The sequence below is a fragment of the Macaca mulatta genome, chromosome 3, assembly GCF_049350105.2.
Source record: "Macaca mulatta isolate MMU2019108-1 chromosome 3, T2T-MMU8v2.0, whole genome shotgun sequence".
NCBI lineage: Eukaryota > Metazoa > Chordata > Mammalia > Primates > Cercopithecidae > Macaca > Macaca mulatta.
This window is the reverse complement of record NC_133408.1, coordinates 92,440,244-92,465,865: the sequence shown is the minus strand read 5'-3', so window position 1 is coordinate 92,465,865 and position 25,622 is coordinate 92,440,244. Positions and strand designations below refer to the sequence as shown.

General features: G+C 35.5%; 1 protein-coding gene and 1 pseudogene across 3 annotated transcripts in view; one reads left to right on the top strand and one right to left on the bottom strand.

Annotated features, from left to right (window-relative positions):
• SEPTIN7 (septin 7) overlaps positions 1–25,622 on the top strand; it is a 105,009-nt gene that overhangs the window by 41,192 nt on the left and 38,195 nt on the right. For all 3 annotated transcript variants that reach the window (NM_001258100.2, XM_028844762.2, XM_077994511.1), the window contains 1 exon segment: positions 21,510–21,616. In NM_001258100.2, the coding sequence (NP_001245029.1) occupies positions 21,510–21,616 (107 nt within the window).
• LOC106997456 (gem-associated protein 7-like) lies at positions 4,623–5,269 on the bottom strand (annotated as a pseudogene).

The window sequence follows — 25,622 nt, the reverse complement described above, 5'->3', positions numbered from 1 at the left end:
TAAAGATTGGGAAGGTATGACCTGTCTGCCATGAAAGACCTTTGTACTGGTAAATTTGCCATCCTTGTTAATTTTACTCAAACTTTGTTTTTGGAAAAAAAAAAAAAAAACCAAAAAAACCCGCATTTTAAGTAATAATTTTCATGTATTTATATCTAGGTCTTGAGGTTTTTTTGGTCTGTTTTACTATATTGGAGTATATAGCCATTTAAAGCAGTGGCTAAGGTGCTGAAGTCTGTGGATCAAATTTTATTAGGGAAGGGGGATGCTGAATGGGTTCACTGACTTGCCAAACTTTCTGAAATATAATTGAGATTTTTATCATGTCTTTATATTCTGGAGACATTGCATATTTAGAATCTCAAAGAGGTTATCTACCTAAAATATTGAAAATTATAGGTACAAAGTATTTTATATAATTAGAAGTGTACGTCATTATTTACTGCACATGATTACTGTGCTGAAAATAATGTGTTGATTTTAAATTTTGAAACAATTCTAAACCAGAGTTACAAGTACAGTACATAAGTTTTTTCCTAGGATATTTGAGATGGATGCTCCTCTTTTGTCCCCCTACTTTAGTATATTTCTCTTCCTCAAGGATATTCTCCTATATAGCCATAATATACCATCAAAATCAGAAAGTAACAAGTGTATGTTATACACAGACACATACGTTTATATATATTTATGTGTGTGTATGTATTGAAAGTTGTAAGTGCACACTTACATCTCCAATTTCATTCCATCACTGTAAGGGTCCTAATTTTCATCTCTCCCATATTTGTATTTTCTTTCTGATGGTGAAATACCATTATCCTCCATATATGTACTTATTTGATCAATCCCCCTGGAATTAATCCATCACCTCCTTCAGGTTCTTCCCTTTCTTCTCTGAAAAATACTAGGGAAGAACCCGAGGGAGGTAATGGATTAGTTAATTGCAGGAGGAATTAGTGTAATTAAGGGGGAGGCAGTGGCCCTGCTTACCTCTCTTGTGCTGTGATGTCTTATGCCAGGCCATTCTTCTCATGTGGATGCCCCTCAACCTATTTAACTCAGACATCTCATGCTAGTCCATTCTTCTCATGCTCTGTTAGAAACTTTTCCTCATTTTGTAGGCTCTAATACCCTAATACCCTGTTCTGGGCCACTGTGGTTTTCTCTCCAGCATGGACATCTACCTCTTTCAGTCTCATGTAATGACTTTTGGACTGAATTTTTAGGAGGAAATGTGGAAAAGAAAGAGCTGAAGTAATTTTGTAGTGTTTAAGGCCAATATTTAACTGTGTTACAGAATTGGTATGTGAATAGAATCATTTTTTTGATGCCTAAAAATATAGAAAAATTAGCAAAATTGTAATTTTGGACTGCCATAGTAATGGAGATAAAAAGCTCTGGTAAAATTTAGCTTGGAAATTAAAATTATCTGCAAATGCGTACAAGTGTTGCAGAGTTATAATATTTACATGTATTTTGATAAACTAAATAGGATGTCCCCCAAATTTACTAACAGTTCAAATAAATAGGTTCCTATTTAGAAGCAAGAAAGTTTTAGACTTTGGGGCTTCTGTTTCTTGTACTGTCCAGAACTCTTAAGTAAGCAGATGATAAATACAAGGTAATTATGCATATCAAAGAATCAAATGTGAAGATTTGCAGTTCATTCTTAACTAACTCAAGTGTTTAATGATAGAAGGCTATAAATTGTTTATTATGTTACAGATGGAAATAATTACAACAATAACATAAAGGATGAGCTCTTCCATAGCATGCTTGTCCTGGTTCAGAGGGTAAATTTTAATTGAATGATTAGTAATTAAGTTTATGTACATCAGCAGTGTGAGTGCTAAGAATTACTGATCAAGCGGATGACATGAAAATGAAAATGATTACTTCTACCCTCAAAGGAATTTCCAGGGAAATCCACACTACTAATTACATTTAATTAAATAAATGGTATAGTAATGTACATTTAAAGTGCCATGTAGTCAGTTTTTATTTGGATTTATGTGGTAACTTTATCAGTCTGATAGGATCGATTAGAATCTTGAGACTAGTAACTCACTGTTGTGTTTAAATTTGGAATTTACAATTTATTTTGGCAATTTTGTAAAATTTTATTCATGTTTTTGATTTAACGTTTTTGTCACACCATGAAAATAAGCCTCTGTATTTAAACTAACTTTATATCTACAGTATAATAGTGCAGCAACTGTTACACTGAAAAGAATATCATACTTAGTCTAGTTGAAAACTTCAATTTCTGTCACAGACAAGCTGTATGACTGTGGACAGATCACTTTGAATCTCACTTTCCTTTTCACAACAAATATTTACTAGTCTTTTTATTTTTATTTTTTGGAGACGGAGTCTCACTCTGTTGCCCAGGCTAGAGTGCAATGGAGTGATCTCGGCTCACTGCAACCTCCGCTCCCCTGGGTTCAAGCAGTCTTCTCCTGCCTAAGCCTCCCAAGTAGCTGGGACTACAGGCGTACACCACCACACCAGGCTAATTTTTGTATTTTTGGTAGAGACAGGGTTTCACCATGTTGGTCAGGCTGATTTCCAACTCCTGACTACAAGTGATCCACTCACCTTAGCTGGGATTACAGGTATGAGCCATTGCTCCAAACCTTACCTAGTCTTTTATAATCCAAGCATTGTGTTGTGATTACAAAAAGTAAAGGAAGGCCAGGCTCATTCATGTGTGTAATCCCAGCACTTTGCAAGGCCCAGGCAGGAGGATTGCTTGAGCCTAGGAGTTCGAGACAAGCCTGGGCAATAGAGTGAGACCCATTTCTAAAAAGAAATATGAAAAATAAAAATAAAAGAGCTGTGGTAGGGTTCCTTAAGAACCTGTGGGTGTGGGATGGTGGTAGAGTGGAGATACTTACACAGGAACGCTGTGTACTGTGAGTGATTACCCCACCTCACAGAGGGCTTCAGATAATTGTGTATATGAATGTACTTAGTCTATATATTATATATGTAAAATGCCTAGCAAATCAGTAAATTGTTTAAATGTTAATTTTAAACATATTTTTATTCGTGCATTTTTATGAGTGAGTTTTAAGATCCAAAACAAGGAATGAAGAAAAGGGAAAGCAGGGATGGTAGACAATGATATGCAATTAATAAGCTAAATATTTGATTAATCCTTAGTTTGGACTTCTGTTTTGGTTGAACATTTTTGATTATAAGCATTCGGGGCAGATGTGTGCTCTTTGTAATTCAGTATAGATTGCTGGGCAAAGCTCTTTTCTGGTAAGAGTCAGATTTAAAAGATGGTTGAGAATTTATTCTTTTCCTTCTTTAAACATGGTTTAGCTGAGTAGCTTGGATTCTTAAAAACACAATATGACTTTTTACCTGTTATTCTGTGTAGGTTAATGTCGTGCTCAAGTTTTTTATGTGACATGACTATTTAGTCTGAAGGGTGCACTTGTTTTATAGTTGCTGAATATTAATGCTACTCCTTGCAAACCTTTTGAGTATCTTGTTTTCCCTTGACTGTGTCAGATATTTAATGTCAGCGATAGAATCTTAGGAATTGATTTTATTAAAAGTTAATAAACTTTAAAAACAGTTTTACTTTGAGATTTTGAGCCTGATTTTATATATGTGGATGTTTGCCTTTGTTGTTGAATCAACATGAATTATATATTTGTTTGAAATGTGGTTGGATATTTAGGTAACTACTGTTTTTTGATGTAACAGATATTCAGATATATGGCTTGAAATATTTTTCCTATAAAAACTAAGACTTATTACAAATTTTTTTTTATTAGAAAATAATATGAAGAAGTATATGGCATTTTAAGAGAGAGGACATCACCACTGTTAAATTTTGTTATATTTTCTGCGTCTTAGGCATAGCTGTAATACCATATTTACTTTGTATACTTTCTTCATCTCATGCTATGGCAAGCATTTCTCTATGTCAGATTTTTAAAAGCTAATTTTTAATGGCTGAATAATATTTGTATAGGTGTATCATAATACGCTTAGCCTACCTCCCATCATTGGACCTGGAAGGTCTCCCTCTGCCACCACACTCACACACTTTTTTTATTGTTAAAATATTATTGCAGTGTTTTTCTCTGTGTGTTTCATTCCCAGAAGTAGATGGCATGGTAAAGGATGTTAACTGAAAATGTCATACCAACTAATACAGTTTTGATAGGTGTGTGAATACTCGTATGTATTTCATCCTTGCCAATATTGAGTGGAAATCTCTTTTCCTGGAGTAGTTGTTTCTTTAGCAGGAGGGAAGCATTTGGGAGTATCTTCAGGGTGGCTGAACTTTGCAACCTCTTCAATAAATAACTTACCACTCTGTAATTTGCCCACCTGTATTACCCCACCCTCAAGCCCCAGACTTTAGGAAATGACATCAGGCCTATATCTAGAGAGTTCAGAGTTCTGTGAGGTACAGCATTCCTTCCAACGGGACCTAAAATTCCTAGAGTTGCAGAATTTTACTGATAAGACAAAGGAGGTCTCAGGAGTCCAGAGTTGCTTGGGGCTTGGCTCAGAATTCCAAGGAGGCCCATAACTCCATGAGGCCCAGAGTTCCTGGCTGGGGAACATTGGGAGGCCTGGGATACTGTGGCTTACACTCAAGCAGAAAGGTGAACACAGATCTTTATTAGCAAACACCAAATTTGACATTTAAAAGAGATTTCTGAGCAGCTGTGGACCTCGCCAAGACCATACAGATTCCACTGACTATTCCTGTACCTGTGCTCCAGCTGCGCAGGCTTGAAGGTTTGTGAAATAATGTCAGTACATTAGAGCAGCACCTCTGCACACCTATGGGAGTCTGCAGCTGTGACACATAGAAGTTGGCCATGTCCAGATTGGTGGCTCCGAAGTGGGCAGCCATGTGCACACAGTTGTGTAATGTGAAGCTCACCTGTCGACACACTGTAGCCAGCATGTTGCAGAGGTAACACTCCCGAAGGGCAGCTCGAGCCCACTGCTCCTGGGATTCCTGCAATTCTTGAACTATGGGACACTGTTGGATTTCAGGAACCTCTCACTTCAAGGGCCCCAGCGTCCATCAGGGGCAGTGCCACGACTGAAGCCATCAGGGCCCCAGGGTAACTGGAGCACAGGCACAGGAATAGTCAGTGGAGTCTGCATTGTCTTGGTGAGGTCTGCAGCTGCTCAGAAATCTCTTTTAAATGTCAGATTTGGTATTTGCTAATTTGGTATTAGACAAAGGTTTTACATTTTAATTTACCTTTGATTATTTATTTGAAATTTAAAAAAAAGTACTGTTCTTTATTCTGAAATTTTGTACTTGCAAAATACATTTTGCAAATTGAAAATAAATGAGTATTTATTTTTAAGAAATATCAGTGAGATATAATTCACATAATCACGGTATGATTCATATACTTCATCCCTGGTCCTTAGGGGATATGTTTTTGTATATGAGATTTATAAAAAGTAAGAACTTAAAAGAATCTATAGGTTATCTAATTCAAATAGTTAAAAACTACCCACTTCTGCTTTGAAAGCCACTTCTTAGAACCACTGTGTAGAACATGCTACCTGATCAAGAATAAATCAACACCTTGCTTCCCGTCTTCTATCCATTAGATAGCCAGGTAACATAAAATCTCTTTTCCTGATATTTCTCCTTTACTTACACTCTAGCATGCCCCGTGGCCAGCTATAAGTTGCCCTCTACTTTTGTAGAGCCCTTTGCTATGTTTCTGCAGAATCTACTTTTTCTGATTCATGTAATTCAAAACTAGCTCTATTTTCTTCCAAATTAAAACTCTTTCTTAATTAAGGCTGGCCCAAAATAGAAATTAGAGGGAAAGTCTGATTCCAGGATGTGAAAGACTAATAGTATTCACAAGAATACTTGAATTTTTTTTTTTTTTTTTTTTGAGACAGAGTCTCGCTCTGTTGCCCAGGCTGGAGTGCAGTGGCGCGATCTCAGCTTACTGCTAGTTCCGTCTTCTGGGTTCACGCCGTTCTCCTGCCTCAGTAGCTGGGACCACAGGCACCTGCCACCATGCCTGGCTTATTTTTTATTTTCAGTAGAGATGGGGTTTCACCGTGTTAGCCAGGATGGTGTCAATCTCCTGACCTCGTGATCTCATTTTTTTTTTTTGAGACAGAGTCTCGCTCTGTCACCCAGGTTGGAGTGCAGTGGGCGGATCTCAGCTCACTGCAAGCTCCGCCTCCCGGGTTTATGCCATTCTCCTGCCTCAGCCTCCCAAGTAGCTGGGACTACAGGCGCCTGCCACCTCGCCCAGCTAGATTTTTGTATTTTTTAGTAGAGACGGGGTTTCACCGTGTTAGCCAGGATGGTCTCGATCTCCTGACCTCGTGATCTGCCCGTCTCGGCCTCCCAAAGTGCTGGGATTACAGGCTTGAGCCACTGCGCCCGGCCGTTCCACCCATTTTTAAGGAGGAATGTGTATTGAATGATCAATTAGAATTTCAGGTAATGGGAAGAATTTAGAGGAACATTGAGGGACAGCTCATAGACAGTATTTAAACTGTCAATTTCAACTCTTTTCAGTTTAGCAAAAGAACTTACAGAAACTTGGTATATATCTTATGAAAGGTCAGGCAATATCTTTTACTACAAAAATGGGATAATCATTTTCTAAATAATCATGAAGAAAATGTTCTGAGTAGGCAGTAAGGATTTCTCTGGTAATATGATGATTTAAAAATGTAGTTGTCCACTTGAACTGGGTTGTATAAAGAATGCTTCTGTTTCTAAGTATAGCAAGAAAGATCATAACATACCTCGTTGCACCTCCCAGCCTCAGACATGTAGCAAGTGAAAGCTGTTTGAATTGGCAAATGAGGTAATTATTGAGTAGCTGGTTGGAATGTTTGCTACTAACTACACAGCAGAATTGTTAGTTCTTAGTACTGGTGCAATTATAGTAATTAGAATAAGTAAACTTCTTTTAAGATAATTGCAGGGCCACGTTATATAGAGCCTGTTTAACTTGCCTTTTAGTATTAGCATGGACATCAGTGTGTATGTTAAAAGATATCCTAATAGATTTTGCGGAGATGAAATTGTCTTATAGCAAATTCCAGATCAACATATGTATGGAATGTATCTAATGTCGTCTAGACCAGTGGCTCCCAGTTTTTTTGGCATCAGGGACTGGTTTTGTGGAAGACAATTTTTCTGCCAGGGTGTGTGTGTGTGTGGGAGGGGGGCAGGATGGTTTCAGGATGAAACTGATCATCAGGCATTATATTCTTATAAGGAGGACACAACCTAGATCCCTCACATGAGCAGTGTACAATAGGGCTTGCATTCCTTTGAGAATCTGATGTTGCCGCTGATCTCCTGCCGCTGACAGGAGGCAGAGCTCTGGCAGTAATGCTCACCACCACTCACCTCCTACTGTGTGGCCTGGTTCCTAACAGGCCACGGACTGGGGGTTGGGGATACCTGGTCTAGATTGTTCTTCACTGATTAAATCTTCACCAGATTAAGTTTATTAAAAAGTAAAACAAAGAATAGCACCCTCCCTTGGCAAAACATCTTGGTGTGGTATCTTTTCTTCATTTTACAGCCAGGTGTAAAGAAAAAATTAAATTTCCCATCCAGTACTTAATTTCTCACCATTTGGCTTCTCTCCTTAACACAAAACTACTTTTATTAAAGGTCAGTAAAAGGCCTTCTGGTTGTCTTTTTCTTTAACTTATTTGGCATTATTGACCATTTTTTCCTTGAAACTTTCTTCCTCACTTTTTGTGATATTGCCTCCTGGTTTACCTGGTTGTGTTGAAGCCTGCTTTATTAGGATCCTTTCCTATGGGCCATCTTTAAATGTTGATTTAATCTGGCATATTGCTGTATGTCATCCTTTATTTACTAGAATTTCTTAATTTTCTTTTTATGGACAGGACGACACGAACATAAGAATTTCTTAATTTCATCTACCTTTCAAATCATTTTGGGAAACTTCTTCAAAGTATTCCTGGAAACACTTGCCTAGATATTCTGGGCTTTGGGTCTAGGATGGAATATGATCATCCATTTCGAAATAGCTCCTGAGATGACACTAATATGTATTTTGGTTAAAAACTATAGTTTGTCGCTGTCTCACCTCTAGTTTTCATTTGAGGTGCTTTTTAAAATGTCAAGCCCTGTGCATTTAATTAATAAAGTAAGTATCTTGATCAAGGTCATATACTTGTATGTTAATGAACTAGGATTTGAATTTGTACAAAATTGATTTCAAAACCCAGTAGAAAAAGAAAGGAAGGAGTTAGAAGAACAAGGTAGAAAAGCTCCACAGTGTGATCACCAGCTCCTCTCAGACTTTTCTCTTGCCTCAACTCTAACATGGTAAAACATTCTGAAAGGACTTAAAGATTCTGTTTCTAAAAATCCTTTGCTTTCTTTTCCATACAATTGCTACAAAATGGTAGAAGTGGCTCCTGGTATCACAGATATCCCAGAAAGTTGAAATGCTTTTTGAAATGATACTCCATCTTTCAAAGCCTCATTAAAATGTGACCTCCTTTCCATACTGGTGTGATTCTCAGTTTCCTGAAATTCTGTTGCTTTGGGGTATCTCATTCATGGTTTTGATAAAATTCTGCCTTATTTGTTCATTGTTTGCATATCTTACCTCTTCTACCATACTGATATTTTTAAGATCAAGGACTACATCTTATCTTTGCATTCCTCATTCATTTATTTGATAAAAATTTAATAATCACTTATAAAGTGTCAGGTACTACTTTAGTCTCAGAAAATCTAGAGATTAATAAGAAATGGATACAAAGTTGAGGTGCTGAGTAAGACAAAGATAAGCAAGTATCTTTAAAGCAGGACTGCTCAGATTCCTTTATTATGAATACTGGGGGATCCCAATCCCAAAGACCTGAAGAAACCTGATGTTAGCTATTATAAACAAATATTATTGTGACTTTCTTCAAAACCTTATAAACAAATATTTGATGAATGTTTTATTTTTAGGCTTGAAATTTAACATTCTTGAATAGTGATAGAATATATGGCTTTCATGGGCAAGACCTCAAAGATAAGAAGGATATGGGTTATTTTAACCTGCTTATTAGGTTAAAGTACAGGTATTGTATTACTAACTGTAGTTACTCTTGTTTCATAATTTTCATAGAGTAACATCTTAAACTGTAAATATTATATTTTGTTTTAACAAGGACAAAAAATTTAAAATCCAGTTATTTCCCCTTAAACTGCAATAAAATGAGGGAATGATAATGACATTGTTGCAAAACATGTATAATGCATTTCAAAGTCAAAATAAATGTAAAATAGACATTAATTTGGAACATTCAAAAAAGTTTGTTTGGATTTATTAAAATACTAGTTTGAAGAAATATGAAATATTACGGATAGTCTTTTTCTCTTGAGTAATTTTTTTCTTAAGCCAGTATATATATTCTGAACTCTATTATTAAATGTTTTCTAAATAATGCAGAAGTACACTTGATTTGGGTTGTTTCCACAGATTTTGTGTTTAAGTAGAGTTTGATTTGGTAGGACTGATTATAGTTCTCTACTGTTTTGCATTAATGACACTATTTCCTTCCCTTCAGTAAAGCCAATGAACAAGGATCAATTGTAGTTATAAGTCACTTTGAGATTATTAGACAAGGCTGCTATATTTTGTCTTATAATTATAGGCCATTTGACATTTTGGTGTGGAAGTAAATATTACTCTACTAAATGTGAGTAGAAATTAATGTCCAAACTCAGGCATAGCCTCACTGCTTTCAACATTCCTTTTTATTTATTTTGAGGCCAGTACCCTTTAGTGTCAATAAATTGCCAACCTTACTCTTCTACTTTACTCTCCTGCATCCCTGTTTCAAATGTTTATTCCCTTCTTAAGGCTGTCTACTTCACCTTTGACCCTTATTCTTAGTAGTTGCACTAGGGTCCTTTCTTTTTCTGTGAGAAAACATGAATAGTAATAAAATACATTTCTTTGCAACTACCAATTATTGATATTCACGTGTCCACTGTGCCAAAGTATGATTCTAATGAGATCACTTATTTCTCACACCAACTCTGTGTTGTAGGTACTGCTTTTATCTGCATTTCAGAGAGGAGGGTACTGACACACAAAGTATAGGTTTGCCCAAGGTCACAAGGCGAATTTATTGATGGAACCGAGATAGATTTCAAGGAAATTTTAAGCTCTAATGGACTACTATAACCTTTGCCCCTAGACTTTTCCAAAGTTACACAACTACTTTCTTACAATTATTGGAACTTCTGAAAAAAAAAAATGAGATAACTTGGATTAAGGGTATGTGATACTTAAGGAAGCACAGAAAAATTTGGAATACACTTAATTTACACCTTCAGGGTACTTCTTAGGAAAAATTTCCAGGGAAGAATAATAGTATTACCAAACTATTTTCGTATTTGTCAGATGCTATATTTTACTCTGCTACCAAGTAAAAGGACTGCTTACTCGTTACAAAATAGCTTGTTTTTAGAGCTCCCATAGCAATGTCATACAGCCACAATGATTTGAGTAAGGTGACTTTGCTTATGGGAAATAAACTGTATTTTATCAGGCTTATTTGAATGACATTTTGGTAACCTCTGTGTTACGATAATAGAATCATTAAGACAATACGATAATCTACAAATACCTCATTTGTATGAGGTACTTGAGTCAATACAATAACCTACAAATACCTCATTTGTATGAGGTACTTGACTGAGTACTTTAGAAGAATATTCACTGAATCAGTGTTATTCTTGAAAGGACATAGATCTATTATTGTATCTTGTAAAAGGGTCTTTTTTCCCTCTTCCATAACCTACTAAAGAGGTTATAATTTAGTTTCAGGACAGATGTGCGATTTGATACTGAGGCAGATGTGGGATTTGATACTAGGGGTAGGTAGAAGTACTCAGTCTGACAAGATTAAAGGCTATTGAACTTAGTTTCTCTCTTCTTTCTCTTCTAAATTTTGAATTGCTTTATCCTTTACTTTTCCATGTGAAACTCATTGTGGTTAGTGCAATAAAAGCAGTGGCCCTGGTGCTCAAGCATGTAATCCCGGCCCTTTGAGAGGCCGAGGCGGGAGGATTGCTTGAATCCCGGTGTTTGAGACCAGCCTGGGCAACATAGTGAGACCTCATCTCTTAAAAAAATATTAGCTGGACATGGTGGCATGCACATGTAGTCTCAGCTAGTCGGGAGGCTGAGGTGGGAGAATCACTTGAGCCCAGCAGGCAGAAGTTGCAGTAAGCCATGATTGTGCCTCTCACTTCAACCTGCGCGACAGAGTGAGACTCTTCTTGGGGAAAAAAAAAAAACACTAAGTGGACCAGGACATAGAGGTCAAGAAGCATATTCCTTTCGCCTGCTCAGAGTCTGGGAAGTACAGTATGATAAAGGACATGAGATTTGCCATTCAGATTGAGCTGTAGCTCTGCTACTTGGTAGAGATATTTGTCATTGGCAAGTTACTTTCAGAGATTTTGTTTACTTAGCTGTAAAATTGTGTAAAGAATCTTATGTAGAGTTTTGTAATTATTGAAGTCATTGAATGCATGTAAAGTGCCTAGCTCAGTGTCTTTCTTATAGTTACTGAATAAAAATATTAAGTATTATTGTTAATGAAGATACCGGTAAAATATCACATGTCAAATAACCTGGTTAACCAGATTAGGAAGGTACTTGGGAATTCTGGGACAGAGTCTTTAATGGATAAATGAGAGTGGGTATTTAGAAAGGCAGTAGAACATACTGCCTAGTGTCAAATACTGACATTACCACTTATTAACTGTTTGGCACTAGCAAGTTATTTCACTTTTGTTTCTGTTTTTTTCACCTTAAAATGGTAATGATAATGATACAGATTGGGTATCCCTAATCCAAAAATCTGAAATCTCAAATACTCCAAAGTTTGAAACTTTGAGTGCTGACATGATGCTCAAAGGAAATGCTCACTGAACCAGTTTTTGGATTTTGGCTTTTCAGAATAGGGATGCTGAACTGATGAGCAATGCAAATATTCTAAAATTTGAAAAAGCCCCAAATCCAACACGCTTCTGGTCCCAAGCATTTTGGATAAGTGATACACAACCTGTAGCATCTATCTAATGGCGTTATAAAGGTTAACTAAGTCAATGCTTGTAAAATACTGGCACACAGAAGAATTTATAACTTCCTGGCTGTCACTGTCATTATTTTTTATGCATAGTAGTATCAGTGCTAGAGGATTTGGGGATTCAAAATTTGAAAAATGCCCCCCCAGGGGACATTTGTCAATGTCTGGAAGCATTTTTGGTTGCCACAGCTGGGGAGGAGGGATGCTAACTGACTTCTAATGGGTAAAGGCCAGGGATGCTGCCAAGCATCCTTGAATTAACAAGACACTTCTCACAATAAAGAATTATCCAATCCAAAATGTCGGTAGTGTCAAGATTGAGAATTCCTGTAGTACAGCTGTCTGGAGCTGTAGTTGCCAGCATCTGCAGTAACCTGTGCCTGATGCCTCCCTCTCATTTACTCTGTAGTCTCTTTACTGGACTTAATACTCATTTTTCTCTTAACTTTTAAAACCCAGTACTCCCAATCATTATATTTGCAGGTAGGCTGTTCTCAGGCATTCTTCTTGAATTCTTTGTAGCATAACATGTAGATAACATATCAACCCCTTTAAAGAATTAAAAGTTAAAATTAAATATTAATATAATTTATGGTTCTTGTAGAAAAACTGATACACAAAGAAGAAAAATTTAAATGTTTCATAACCTTTCCCATCTAGAAATAAACACTATTAGAAAGTTGGTATATTCCCTGTTGTTATTACCTTCCCCTCAGCTTCCCAAAGAAAGAAAAGTTTATAAAATATACATTTTATTTTTAAAAAACTAAATTCTAAAGATATTTAGTAAAAAGCAAGTTTCCTTTTTTCTCCCACCTTCATTTCCAGTCCTGTCTCTAGAGATAAGCATTAAATTGGTGCAAGTGTTTTGGCATTTTTTTATACTTTTATATACACCAGGCATTCCTATGTCAATTTTTTTTTGTGTGTAAACAGTACCATGCTGTAAGTACTGTTCTGTGAATGTTTTTTCCCTATCAGTGAATATACTGTGTGTATATATGTATATATATAATGAATATTCCTGTCAGTATATTCTTAGCAATTATGTGGTATTCTATAATACCTTTATCATGATTTATACAGTCAGCTATTAATGAAGATAGATGTTCATAGTTACACTGCTTAGGTTCCTTGGATTTCTAGGCACACATATAAATGCCTCTGTAATGTACATTTCTGAAAGTGAAATCCTGGGTCAAAAGGCATGTAGATTTAAATTTTGGTAGATTACCAAATTATTCTTCAGAAAATCTGTACCAGTTTACAGTTTCACCAAGAACCATCCTGATGGTTGACTTATTTTCTTAAGGCTTATTTTAAGCATGAGTTTTTCTTCCAAATACTTTAGTCAAATCTCCTAGATGTTTATGTGTAATACTCATTTTGTTTGTATTTGAGTAATTTTCACATAGGAAGAGTTAAGGAGAGATACCTAAGTAGATGGATGGATTGTGTTATTTTTTGTTAATTTTTAATTTCACTACATTCAGAGAATATGATCTGTAGGTTCCAGTATTTATTTTTCTGTGTAGCCTTACATAGAATCAGCTTATTTAGTATTCCATAGGTTTCAAAAATAAGTATTCCATAGGTTTCAAAAAAAAGAAATTTCTGTATGTATATTTGAAAATTAAGCATATTATTTAAATCATTTTTATTTTTTAAGCACTTGATTTATCCATATCCAAAAGACCTATAGTCTTTTAATGTGGAATTTGCTAACTTCCTATTGTTTCCAAGTTTTTGCCTGAAGCATTTTTTAACATTTTGTTGTTATTTATATTCTTACCTCTGTCATACCAGACTTTCATGTGTTTCTAATTTCCTTAAATGAATCACAGAAATAGTACAACTACTTATTGAGCACTTAATGTATACCAGGCACTGTGCTTAGATGTCACATATATTACCTAATTTATTCCTCATAGTTCATACTCTTATACTATTTGATATGTAAGAAAACAGAAAATGCAAGTATCTTGCTCACAATTACATAATTCCATTATATAATTGTGGAATTAATGGAATTATAATAATGGAATTATACAGTATGTATTCTTTTTAGATTAGCTTCTTTTGCTCACCAGTGTACATTGGTCTGTGTCTTTTCATGGCTTGGTAGCTAATTTCTTTTTGGTGCTGAGTGATACTCCATTTTCTGGATGTACCATAGTGTATTTATCTATTCAACTACCGAAGGACATTGTGGTTGCTTCCACGTCTTGGCAATTATAAATAAAGCTGCTGCAAATACCTGTGTGCAAGACTTTGTGTGGATCTAAGTTTTTAACTTAGCTGGGTAAACATCAAGAAGGACAATTGGATCACTGCCTTGTGTCCTTACTGCTCTTAAAGATCGGATTCTGTTCTTAAATACCAGATCTTTTCAGCTTTTTACTTCTTAGAATGGAGTGGCAACTTCCAAGCTCCTTATGTACAGAACCAGAAAAAGCAGACTGAGTTCTCAACTACTTTTTGGTACCCATTTTTTCTGCCTCCTTACCCTGAATGAAACTTGGCTCTTTGAGGATAATTTACCCCTATTGCATATAACTCAAGGAGGAGCTTTTGTTTCACCTTATGAGCCTCAAGGTGGGAGATGGTCTTGGTTACTTATTTCTCATCCAGGTTTGTGTTAAAACCTCTGTTTCTTTGGAATCTTCCAATTTATAAGGAAATAGAAATCACTTGAGTTCAGAATAAATTGTTCTAAAAATTAAATATAAAGTTCTCAGTTATAGGAAAAAATAATTAAGGCCTCTTTGATTTGGCTTTTCTAATTGAATTCGATTCTAGGGGAAGAAGTGTTTTGATTTTCCTGCTTCCTTGATTCTAAGATAAGATCTACTCTGAAACATAATCAAATTTGATTTGAGGGAGGTAAATAGTACAGTCAATTACATTTTGTTTATGAGACATTTGTTTTTAGAAATATTGGGGGGGCAAAATTGTATCTTAGAATTGAGGAAATTGAACAGTTCTCAATCTGTTATGAAAGGTTTACTTTGCCCAGAGCCAACTTAAAAAGAAAACTACAACTAACATAGAAATAACTCAAGAATAAATGTGTAGTTGAGAACTAGAGAAACACGTTACACAGGAGCAATGTTGAATTGGAATCAGAAATTATCTTTCTCTTGGCCAAATGATACCCTTTATTGTTTACAGTGTTTACTTTGATAGAGATCACCCAGTTAGTGTAGTTATGGTTCACATTATAACAGGAAACCTAATCATTTATCTTTAAATTGCAGTTTTCCCACACATTTGATAAGTTTTTAAACTTTCATAACCGTGGATAAAGTTTCTTGAAATACAAAACATCTTGGTTTTAATGCCACTTGGGAATTGAATTAGAAAGCTTTGGTCCATAATTTCAGTGTAAGTAGTCTAGGAATTGATGGAAGTTAATTTATTTATATCTCCCCTGATATGTTAAATATCTCATAGCTGAGTTCAGGGTATACAGTGTATTACTTCACATAGTCAATGTTAAGAATTTAAAAGATAAAGAAAAAAATCCAATGGGAAAAAGTATTATCTTAACTGAAAGTATAACTAGGTATTTGCTAATTTTTAAAGAGTATTAAAAAAGCAGAAAGTATTTAGAAATTTGACAGTAGAGAGTAGTATGAGGTGTACATACTGTTGAGAATAAAGGGAGAAACCTTCATCACTGTTTCCAAAAAGGAAAGTTACTCAAAAAAGGGGGGGGGGGTGGCAAATAGTCCAGTCCTTAATTAGGAAAGCCAGGAGCCACTTTTATTTCTTTTTTTTGAGACAGAGTCTTGCTCTGTCACCCAGGCTGGAGTGCAGTGGTGCCATCTCGGCTCACTGCAGCCTCCGCCTCCTGGTTTACGCAATTCTCTTGCTTCAGCCTCCTGAATAGCTGGGATTACAGGCATGTGCCACCACGACAGGGTAATTTTTTTGTATTTTTAGTAGAGACAGGGTTTTGCCATGTTGCCCAGGCCTGTCTTGAACTCCTAAGCCAAAGTGATCCCTCCGCCTCGGCCTCTCAAAATTCTGAGGTTATAGGCCTTAGACACCACACCCAGCCCCCACTTTTATTTCTGATTTTAGTAATTTGAGTCTCTCTCTTTTATTCTCAATCTAGTTTATGGGTTGTCAATTGTGTTTATTCTTTTGAAGAACTAACAATTGGTTTTGCTGATTTCTATTCTTTTTTTGGGACGGAGTCTAGCTCTGTTGCCAGGCTGGAGTGCAGTAGCGCGATCTCGGCTCACTGCAACCTCCGCCTCCCGAGTTCAAGCAGTTGTCCTACCCAAGCCTCCTGAGTAGCTGGGATTACAGGTACGCCCTGCCACGCCCAGCAAATTTTTGTATTTTTAGTAGAGACGTGGTTTCACCATGTTGGCCAGGATGGTCTCAGTCTCCTGACCTCATGATCTGCCCGCCTCAGCCTCCCAAAGTACTGGGATTACAGGCATGAGCCACCACGCCTGGCCGATTTCTATTCTTTTGTTTATTTATTTATTTGAAACAGAGTTTCGCTCTTCTTGCCCAGGCTGGAGTGCCATGGCACTATCTCGGCTCACTGCACCCTCTGCCTCCTGGGTTCAAGCGATTCTTCTGTCTCAGCCTCCCGAGTAGCTGGGACTACAGGCATGCGCCACTAAATCCGGCCCAGTTTTGTATTTTTAGTAGAGATGGGGTTTCACCATGTTGGTCAGGCTGGTCTTGAACTCTTGACCTCAGGTGATCCACCCGCCTCGGCCTCCCAAAATGCTGGGATTACAGGCGTGAGCCACCACGCCCGGCCCAATTTCTATTCTTAAAATCTGTTTTATTTATCTCTGCTCTCATTTTTATTTTTTTCTTGTTTTTGCTTGCTTTTAGTGTAGTTTGCTCTTCTTTTTCTAATTCGTTATGGTGTAAACATAGGTTGTTGTTTAAAATCTTCATTTTTATGTAAATGTTTACAACTATAAATTTCCTTCTTAGCACTGCTTTTTCTGCATTCCATAAGTTTTGGCATGTTGGGTTTTTATTTTTATTTTGTCTCAGGGTATATTTTAATTTCCCTCGTGAAATCTTCTTTGATCCATTGATTGATAAGAATGTGTTGTTTGATTTCCAAATATTTGTTAGTTTTCCTAGTTTCCTTCCATTACTGATTTTTAGTTTCATTTGATTATGATGGGAAAAAAATACTTTGCTTGATTTCAATTCTTTAAAATTTGTTAAGACTTGTTTCTTTTAGTCATTGCTGAAAAATGTTTTACATGCCCTTGAGAGAAATGTGTAGACCACTGTTGTTGGATGCAGTGTTTTGTCTGTGTTAGCTTCAATTGCTTTACAGTTTTGTTTGTATCCTCTATTTCCTTGTTTATTTTCTGTCTAGTTGTCCTGTCCATTATTGAAACTGGAGTATTGAAGTCTCCAACTATTATTATAGAACTGTCTGTTTCTCCCTTTAATTCTGCCAGTGTTTGCTTCACATAATTTAAAGTTCGGATGTTTGCTGTATATATATGTTTTTAATTGTTACATCATCTTGGCAAAGTGACCCATTTATCAACATTTAAAGTCCTTCTTTGTCTTTGATAATAGTTTTTGACTTGAGACTATTTTGTCTAATATTAGTATGGCTTCTCTACCTTTCTGGTTACTATTTGCATGAATTATCTTTTTCTAACCTTTTACTTTGAACCTATGTGTTTTCTTAGATCTACAATGTGTCTTTTATAGATACGCAGTTGAGTCATGTCATTTTATTTATTATGACACTCTGTGCCTTTAATTGGGGGAGTTTAATCAATTTACCTATAAATACTAATAAGGAAGAACTAACTTTTGCCATTTTGTTTTCTGTATGTCTTTTAGCTGTTTTGTCCTTCATTTCTTCCATTACTGCCTTTGTTTGTGTTTACTTGATTTTTTGTAGTGACACAATTTGATTCCCTTCTCTCTTTTTTTTCTTTTTGGTATATTTTATAGAAATTTTCTTTGGTTATTATAGGGATAATATATAATATCCTAAAGTTTTTACAATCTAATTTTTTGTACCAGTTTAACTTAAATCACGTTGAACAACTACACTTCCATTGCTCTGTCCCTCTCATGTTATTGATGTTGGAAGTTACAGTATTATACTTGATGTACCTATTAACACAGATTCATGATTTTTTAATGCATTTGCCTTTAAAAACTCATAGAAAATATAAGGTGAACTTGCAAACCAAAATTCTAATAATACTGGTCTTTATATTTGCTCTTGCATTTACCTTTACGGGATCTTTATATCTTTATATTGCTTTGAGTTACTGTCTAGAGTCTTTTTATTTCAACCTGAAGGACTACCTTCAGTATTTCTTGTAATATATGTGTAGTGATAATGAACCTCCCTCAGGTTTTGTTTATTGGGGAATGTCTTTATTTCTCCCTCATTTATAATGGTCACTTTTGCCAGATACAGAATTTGCATTTGACAGTTATTTTCTTGTAGCACTTTAAATGTATCGTTGCACTCCCTTCAGGCCTCCAAGGTTTCTGCCAGAAGGTTGGCTTATAGTCTTATTTGAGGATTCTAACTATGCAGTGAGTCGCTTCTCTTTTGCCACTTTCAAGATTCTGTCTTGGCTTTTGACAGTTTGATTGTAATTGTGTTGATATTGGTTGTGAGTTTTTCTTATTTGGAGTTTGTTGAGATCCTTGGATTTGTAGATTCATCGGTTTCATCACCTTTGGGGAGTTTTTTCCTTCATGTAATCTCTGTGTTCATTTCTCTTCCTCTGAAACATCCATTGGGTATATATTGGTCCAGTTGTTTTGTTTCATAATCTCTTGGGCTCTGTTTACTTTTCATCTTTTTTCTTTCTGCTCAGATTTGATAATTTCAATTGTCTTCAGGTTTACTGAGTTTTTTCTTTTGCCTACTCAGTTCTGCTATTGAACCCATATAGTGACATTTTCAATTCAATTATTGTATTTTTCAGCTCCACAATTTGTTTTTATAATTCCTCTTTATTGATATTCTCATTTTGCTTATTATTTTCCTGATTTGCATTCATTTTGGTTCATTTTTTTCTTTAGCTCTTTGGGCATAGTTAAGACAGCTACTTTCAAGTCTGTATAATAAGTCTAATATCTGTATTTCTTCAGGAATAGTTTCTGGAAATTTTTGTTCCTTTGGGCCATATTTTCCTATACCTTGTTGCATGCCTTGTGATGTTTTTTGAAAACTGAGTATTTGAAAGAGTCACCTCTCTCAGTTGCACACTGGCTATGTACTACTGGGGCATTTCTCTGCTGATGAGTTGAGCATGCCCTTAACCTAGTGATCACCCCAAGATGAAAGCTTAAGATCTTCTTTTCTGAGCATTTGTATTGCCTAGGCCTGTGGGTCGCTTTCTCATTTCCTCCTGTATACATGGCTGCTTTTGAATGTCTTAATTTCCTGAAGAGTCTCACCTGCATGCTCAGATGGTCTATTATATCTACCCACTGTAATCTTATGCCCCAAATATCTGTTGTGTCCTCTTGCAGCTTTCATGAGTGGTGTGCATTGCTTCTCTCTCCAAATGAGGTTCCGGTTAGGCAAAACAGGAATCAGTTCTTCTGGCAGACCAGAGAGGTTAAAATGTTACAAGTTAGGTCTGCACTCTTCCCGCCCATTTGAAGGGAATGAATTGGGAATTGGTTTGCTGCCTTCTTGAGACCCAGATAAACTGCAGAAGGGGTGGGACAAGATCACAGAAAAATGTCACAAAAGTTTTGCATATTTTTTTTCCTTAATTGGGCATTTGCTTCATCGCTATAGACTTTTGACTGTTTTTCACAGGTCCTGTAAGGTTAATTCTACGAGGTTTTGGTTGTTTTTGGTGTTTCTGTGAGGAAATGAGGCTTTGAGCTTTTTAATTTGCCGTTTTGCTGATGCCACTCAGTAATGCTTTTTAAATTATGAATATAATAGAATCATATTGAAGGAAGTTTACAGCACCCCGAAGTATAACAAACTAAGAAAAATCATCTACATTGTACTATCCCCAGAGTAGCCACTATTTACATTTTGGTGCGTTACCTTCAGACTTATTTTTCTTCCTCTCTCTTTTCCCTTTGTCCTGTGTCGTCTTGTTCCCCGACTCCTCACCACAAATAAAAAGGGTAAAAAAACTAAAAAAATCTCTAAACATAATTTATTGAGTACAGTGTTAATCTTTTAATGAGCATACTTTTTAATTTCCCAAAACATTATTGTATATACTAAAATTTTCATTTGTATTTCCAAAAGGAAATATTGTAGATATTTCTGATACCATCCAAATGCTTGGGTTTTATTCTAGTCTTTCTGCTTTCAAGGTATAAGAGTTAAGAAAGAATTGGGTGTGGCCAACCCATGTTACTTTCCTGTGACTTAGACATTTTTGGCATTTTTACATCTAGTAAAAAGTGGCATGCTTTCAGTCAAAGGGTAAGCCCAGACCATGTGGAAAGGATCTTATCTCTTTTGAGAGCTGATATAAAAAGAATTCCTCCTAGACGTATATTGTGACATCAGTTACTTAGGCTAAACATGCCTATTATTCTAAGTGAATTATTAACAATACATACTTTAACTCTATGCCATGTTAATTATCGTAATATGGTTTATAATTTATTTTAACCTTAGGTTATATATACCTTGAAGCCATTTATATTTTGGTATACTTGTAATAGTTACTATACACTAGACTATGTATATTAGACTAGAGATGGAGAGTCAAAAAAGAGTACGTGATCAGAGTACAAATCATGCCCTAGCTTCCTTCATGTCTACCTCCTACCTTGAGTAGAAGCAGTATAAAAAATAATTACCTAGGATTTTTTTGGATTCTGGTTTGGGAGAAGTAGTACCCTTATATTTAGACTGATGGGTGGCTAAATTAGAAAGTATTTTTTGTGATTTAGAATTTTATGTGGAGATGCTCATTGTGATTAATTATTCTTTGTATTAGCAGATTTTTGCTTTTTATGGCTGCATGATTTCTTGTTTTGGTCATTCATTATTGTCTATTAGTAAAGAAAAACTTTATTTCACTCAAGCAGCAATGTATAATCCAACTTGGATTTTTTAATAATGACTTTTTTCTTTGGGAATACATTACTGTTAAAAATGTAGATTATTAGATACATTACTTTTAATGAATATAAGTTGTATAATTAGAAGACTGAAAAGAATCCCTGGAAGCATGAGTCTAATTTGATAGTTAAGAAACTGAGGACAAGATACTTATTCTTTGTAGCATATTTTCTAATGTCATTTCATTGTTTCACCAAGAAGTACTTGCATAAAGCAAGTTCAATTATAGCATCTGTTGAATATTTAAGATTGGGTAAAGTGGGTGAATTTAACAGATATTTTCCCTTATTTCTTTTAGGTGAATCTGGATTGGGAAAGTCGACGTTAATCAACTCATTATTCCTCACAGATTTGTATTCTCCAGAGTATCCAGGTCCTTCTCATAGAATTAAAAAGACTGTACAGGTATGGATATTAGTATTGTTAATTGATGATAAGCTGGAATAATATTAATACAAAGCACATATCGTAACTTTTATGATGCTTCCTTAGAAGTAAGATACAAATTTGCCCTTATTCAGTGTAAGATAGTATATATGACTTCATAAAATTTTTTAAAAAGTACAGTTAATCAGAAGAATTATCTTGACTAGAACTTTCCAAATTTGTCCCGAGGACTCTCCTAGAGATGACATTGTGACATAGTAACCAATTCCCCTGGAGTTGTGCTATCTAGTATGGTAGTCATTTGCCACATGTTTAAATCAATTAAAATTAGTTAAATTAAAAATGCAATTTTTCATTTGCTCCAGATACATTTCAGGTGCTTAACAGCTCATGTGGCAAGTGGCTGCCATTTTTTTGCAGCACATATATGAAGATTTTCATCATTGCAGAAAATTGCATTGGATAGTGTAGAGAAAACATGATTTATAGAAAAGCTTTTGTTATTTAAATACAGTGTTCTATATTAGTCAATGGCATAATACCATATCATAGTTGAATGGCAATAGCAAATTCTGTAAGACTCCCAAGGTATATGTGATCTAATTTACTGCTTCTCAGTATTTGCTATGCATTCCAATCCTGGATATCCTGTTAAATTTAGTTCTTCTAGTAGGTCTGAGATGGGCTGCAATTTCTGCATTTCTAACAAGATCACAGGTGATGCTGATCCTGCTGGATGGTAGATCACACTTTATAGAGCAAGGGGCTGGATTCTAGATATGCACTTTTTATTAAATATTACAGCAACCTGTAGCCATGTGTGGCTATTAATCTTTGAAATGTGGGTAGTCTAAATTGTGATGTTCTGCAAATATAAAATATACCACAGATGTCTAACACTGAGCATGGAAAAAAAATCTCAATAATTTTTTATATTGATTGTATACTACAGTGATAATATTTTGGATGTATAAATAAAATAATCAATTTTATTTAACCTTTTTCATATTTTAAAAGTGGCTACTAAGAAAATTATAAATTATGATTGACATGGTATTTTTTTATTTATTTAACCTTTTTCCTATTTTAAAAGTGGCTACTTAAGAAAATTATAAATTATGTGATTGACATGGTGTTTTTGTTTGGCAGTACTGCTCTAAACTGTTGATTAAAAATATTGTTGTTGAGCTCTGCTTATGTGATATATAGGACACGAGCAGAGAGGAGGCAAGTGAACATTTCTGGCTGGAGTCAGCTTCATTGAGGCAGTGATGCTTTTAGCTGAATTCAAAGAAGTGGTAGTGATGATCCCAGTGCACAGGATGGAAGGACAGTCTATATATTCTGGGCAGTAACTCATATGTATCAAACTACAAGATGCAGTTTAGTAACTAGATCCCAAAGGAGTAATTTTGTGAAGTGAATTTCTTATTTCTCCTTTTCGATGTTTCTATTTTAGGATTTTGTTGTGTTTTGTTTTGTTTTGTTTTGGTAACCTTCATAGGGCTTGAGATTTAAAATTACCTGCAAAATTATGCTCTAAAAACTTGATCCTGCATGCTTGTTTGTCATAAATATTGGAAATTTTAATCCTAAGCAAGAAAACGAACTTTGAACTTTCTTAATTTGGGTATCTATTATGAATACCTTAATTTAGGTATTTATGAATTTAGAGATGCAAGGTAAAACTAACCACTACCCAAATTAATATGCAGTTCATTTCCAGAACCCTAGTTTCTTCCGTGTGCTCACTCTCATTCAGTATTACACCCCACAAAGATAAACACCTTAACTGACTGCTTTCTCCGTAGATAAATTTGCCTGTTCTTGAACGTTATATACATATACTTTTTTGTATCTGTTTTCTTTCAGTGAAGATTACGTCTGTATTATTTACTCATGTTGGGTGTAGTTCTTTTTCATCATAGTATGATACTCCATTGTGTGAATTTATCAGTATATCCTTTATTGTTTATTTTAGATAAGCCTTTGAGTTTTCAGTTTTTTACTAATAGGAACATTCTTGTGTATGTTTTGGTAGACTTAGGCGCTCATTGCTGTTGTGTGTGCATAAAGATATAAAGGTATTTGAGTTTATTTTCTTTGATTTCTAGTGAGGTTGAACATGTCTTTTGTACTCATTAACTGTTCACATTTCATTAAAGTGTTTTGATAATCTTAATATTTTCTGTCATTTTCTTACTGATTTATAGGAGTTTTAAAAATCTAATAATCCCCTACATTTTAGATATTGCAGACATTTTCTCGCCAGGCAAGCATCTGTTAAAGATGTGACATGCCCTCAATTTATTAGAATTCTTACATTGGCCTAGCTTCAGAATAAATTGTCTAAACTTATTTTACCTTCCTTTAAAATAACACTTCAAAAATATCCTCTTCTGTTGTGAATATCTTCCCAGAAACTCTCTTTATCTTGAAAACAAAGGGGTAATGGAGGTGAGAATATCTCTAGGAGGATTTTTAAGACAGAGGCATGTGTACCACTGTTAAATATCTTTTCTTTACCAAAAAGAAGACCTGTAACATTTGAGAACCAGATTGATCCTTACTAGAATCCTGTAGAAGTCCTCTTTCCTGACTGAACCATGGAGGTGTATTCCTTTGTGTACTGGGAACCAGTTGAAGATCATCTAAACTCTTTTGCCCATTACTCAGGAAAGAACATGCCATTATTACAGGGTCAGAGTCGTTCAAGAAGCCTGAATGTAGTTAGAAAATTAGAATGTAATCTTTTTAATAGTTGGCTGGCTCCTTACCAAGCCCAGTAGTCTAGCAGATGATCTGCCGTTGGAAGCTCGTAAACACTCACAGTAGAGGGGAGTGATCACCAGTATTGTATCTCAGTCCAGACATATTAGTCTGGTAAACATACAGTCCTGATTTTCAAAATACAAATGTTTATAAAAATGGGGAGAAAAACACTCTCCTGTTATGTAGCTGAATAAGGAGCAAGATTTTAATAAAGACCACGATCTCATATTCTCATCCCTGGGCGTTATCTGTTTATAAGAGACTTGTATCTTAAAGGAGATATTTATTCACATTCACAGTCTTGGAAGGAATGGGAAGCTGTGTACACTGAGCAGAGAGCTGATTTTTAGCCTCCTGTGTGTAAAATAGTGGTTCTGATTCAAGTGAAGTTTTCAGTATTAATAGAAGCTCATTAAGATTAATTCTTAACCTCTTATCTTGGACGTCAGAACCCTGAGTTATATCTGTGCATTTCCAGATGCAAGCTGACACCAGTCCTGGAATTCTTTATACCAGTGCTTCTCAAACTTGAGCGCACATCACAGTCACGTGGAAGGCTTGTTCAAACACAGATTGCTGAGTCCCTTTCTTCATGGTTTGCTGTATAGCAGGTTTGAGGCAGGGCACAAGTAATTTGTATTTGTTTAGTTCTCAGAATGTATTACTGCCAGTCTAGGTACTGCATTTTGAGAACCACTGCTCTACTGCAAACTGGTTTTATCCTGTGCCTGTCAGGGTGAAAGGAGGAAAGGGAAGTGCTTTGCCTTAGTTCTTTCAGAATGTTTCAAATGGAATGGAATGGTACCATATTACCTCCATTTTTTACTTACATATATATTTTTCTGAAAGATTAATGAAAATGAAGTAAAATAAAAAAATTGAACATGTGATAAGTTCTACTTCATGTTTCAGTCTCAAATATAGATACCCAGATTAACAAAATTTTTTGGAAATATATTGCTTACAATGTTGTATGTATACTAACAATTAAGCTTTATTTTATAATTTTGTTGCATTTGAAAATTTTTATATTTATTTATTTTTGAGATGGAGTCCTGCTCTTTCGTCCAGCTGGAGTGCAGTGGTGCAGTCTTGGTTCACTACAACCTCCACCTCTGAAGTTCAAGTGTTTCTCCTGTCTCAGCCTCCTGAGTACCTGGGATTACAGGCGTGTGCCACCATGCCTGGCTAATTTTTGTATTTTTAGTAGAGATGGGGTTTTACCATGTTGACCAGGCTGGTCTCGAACTCC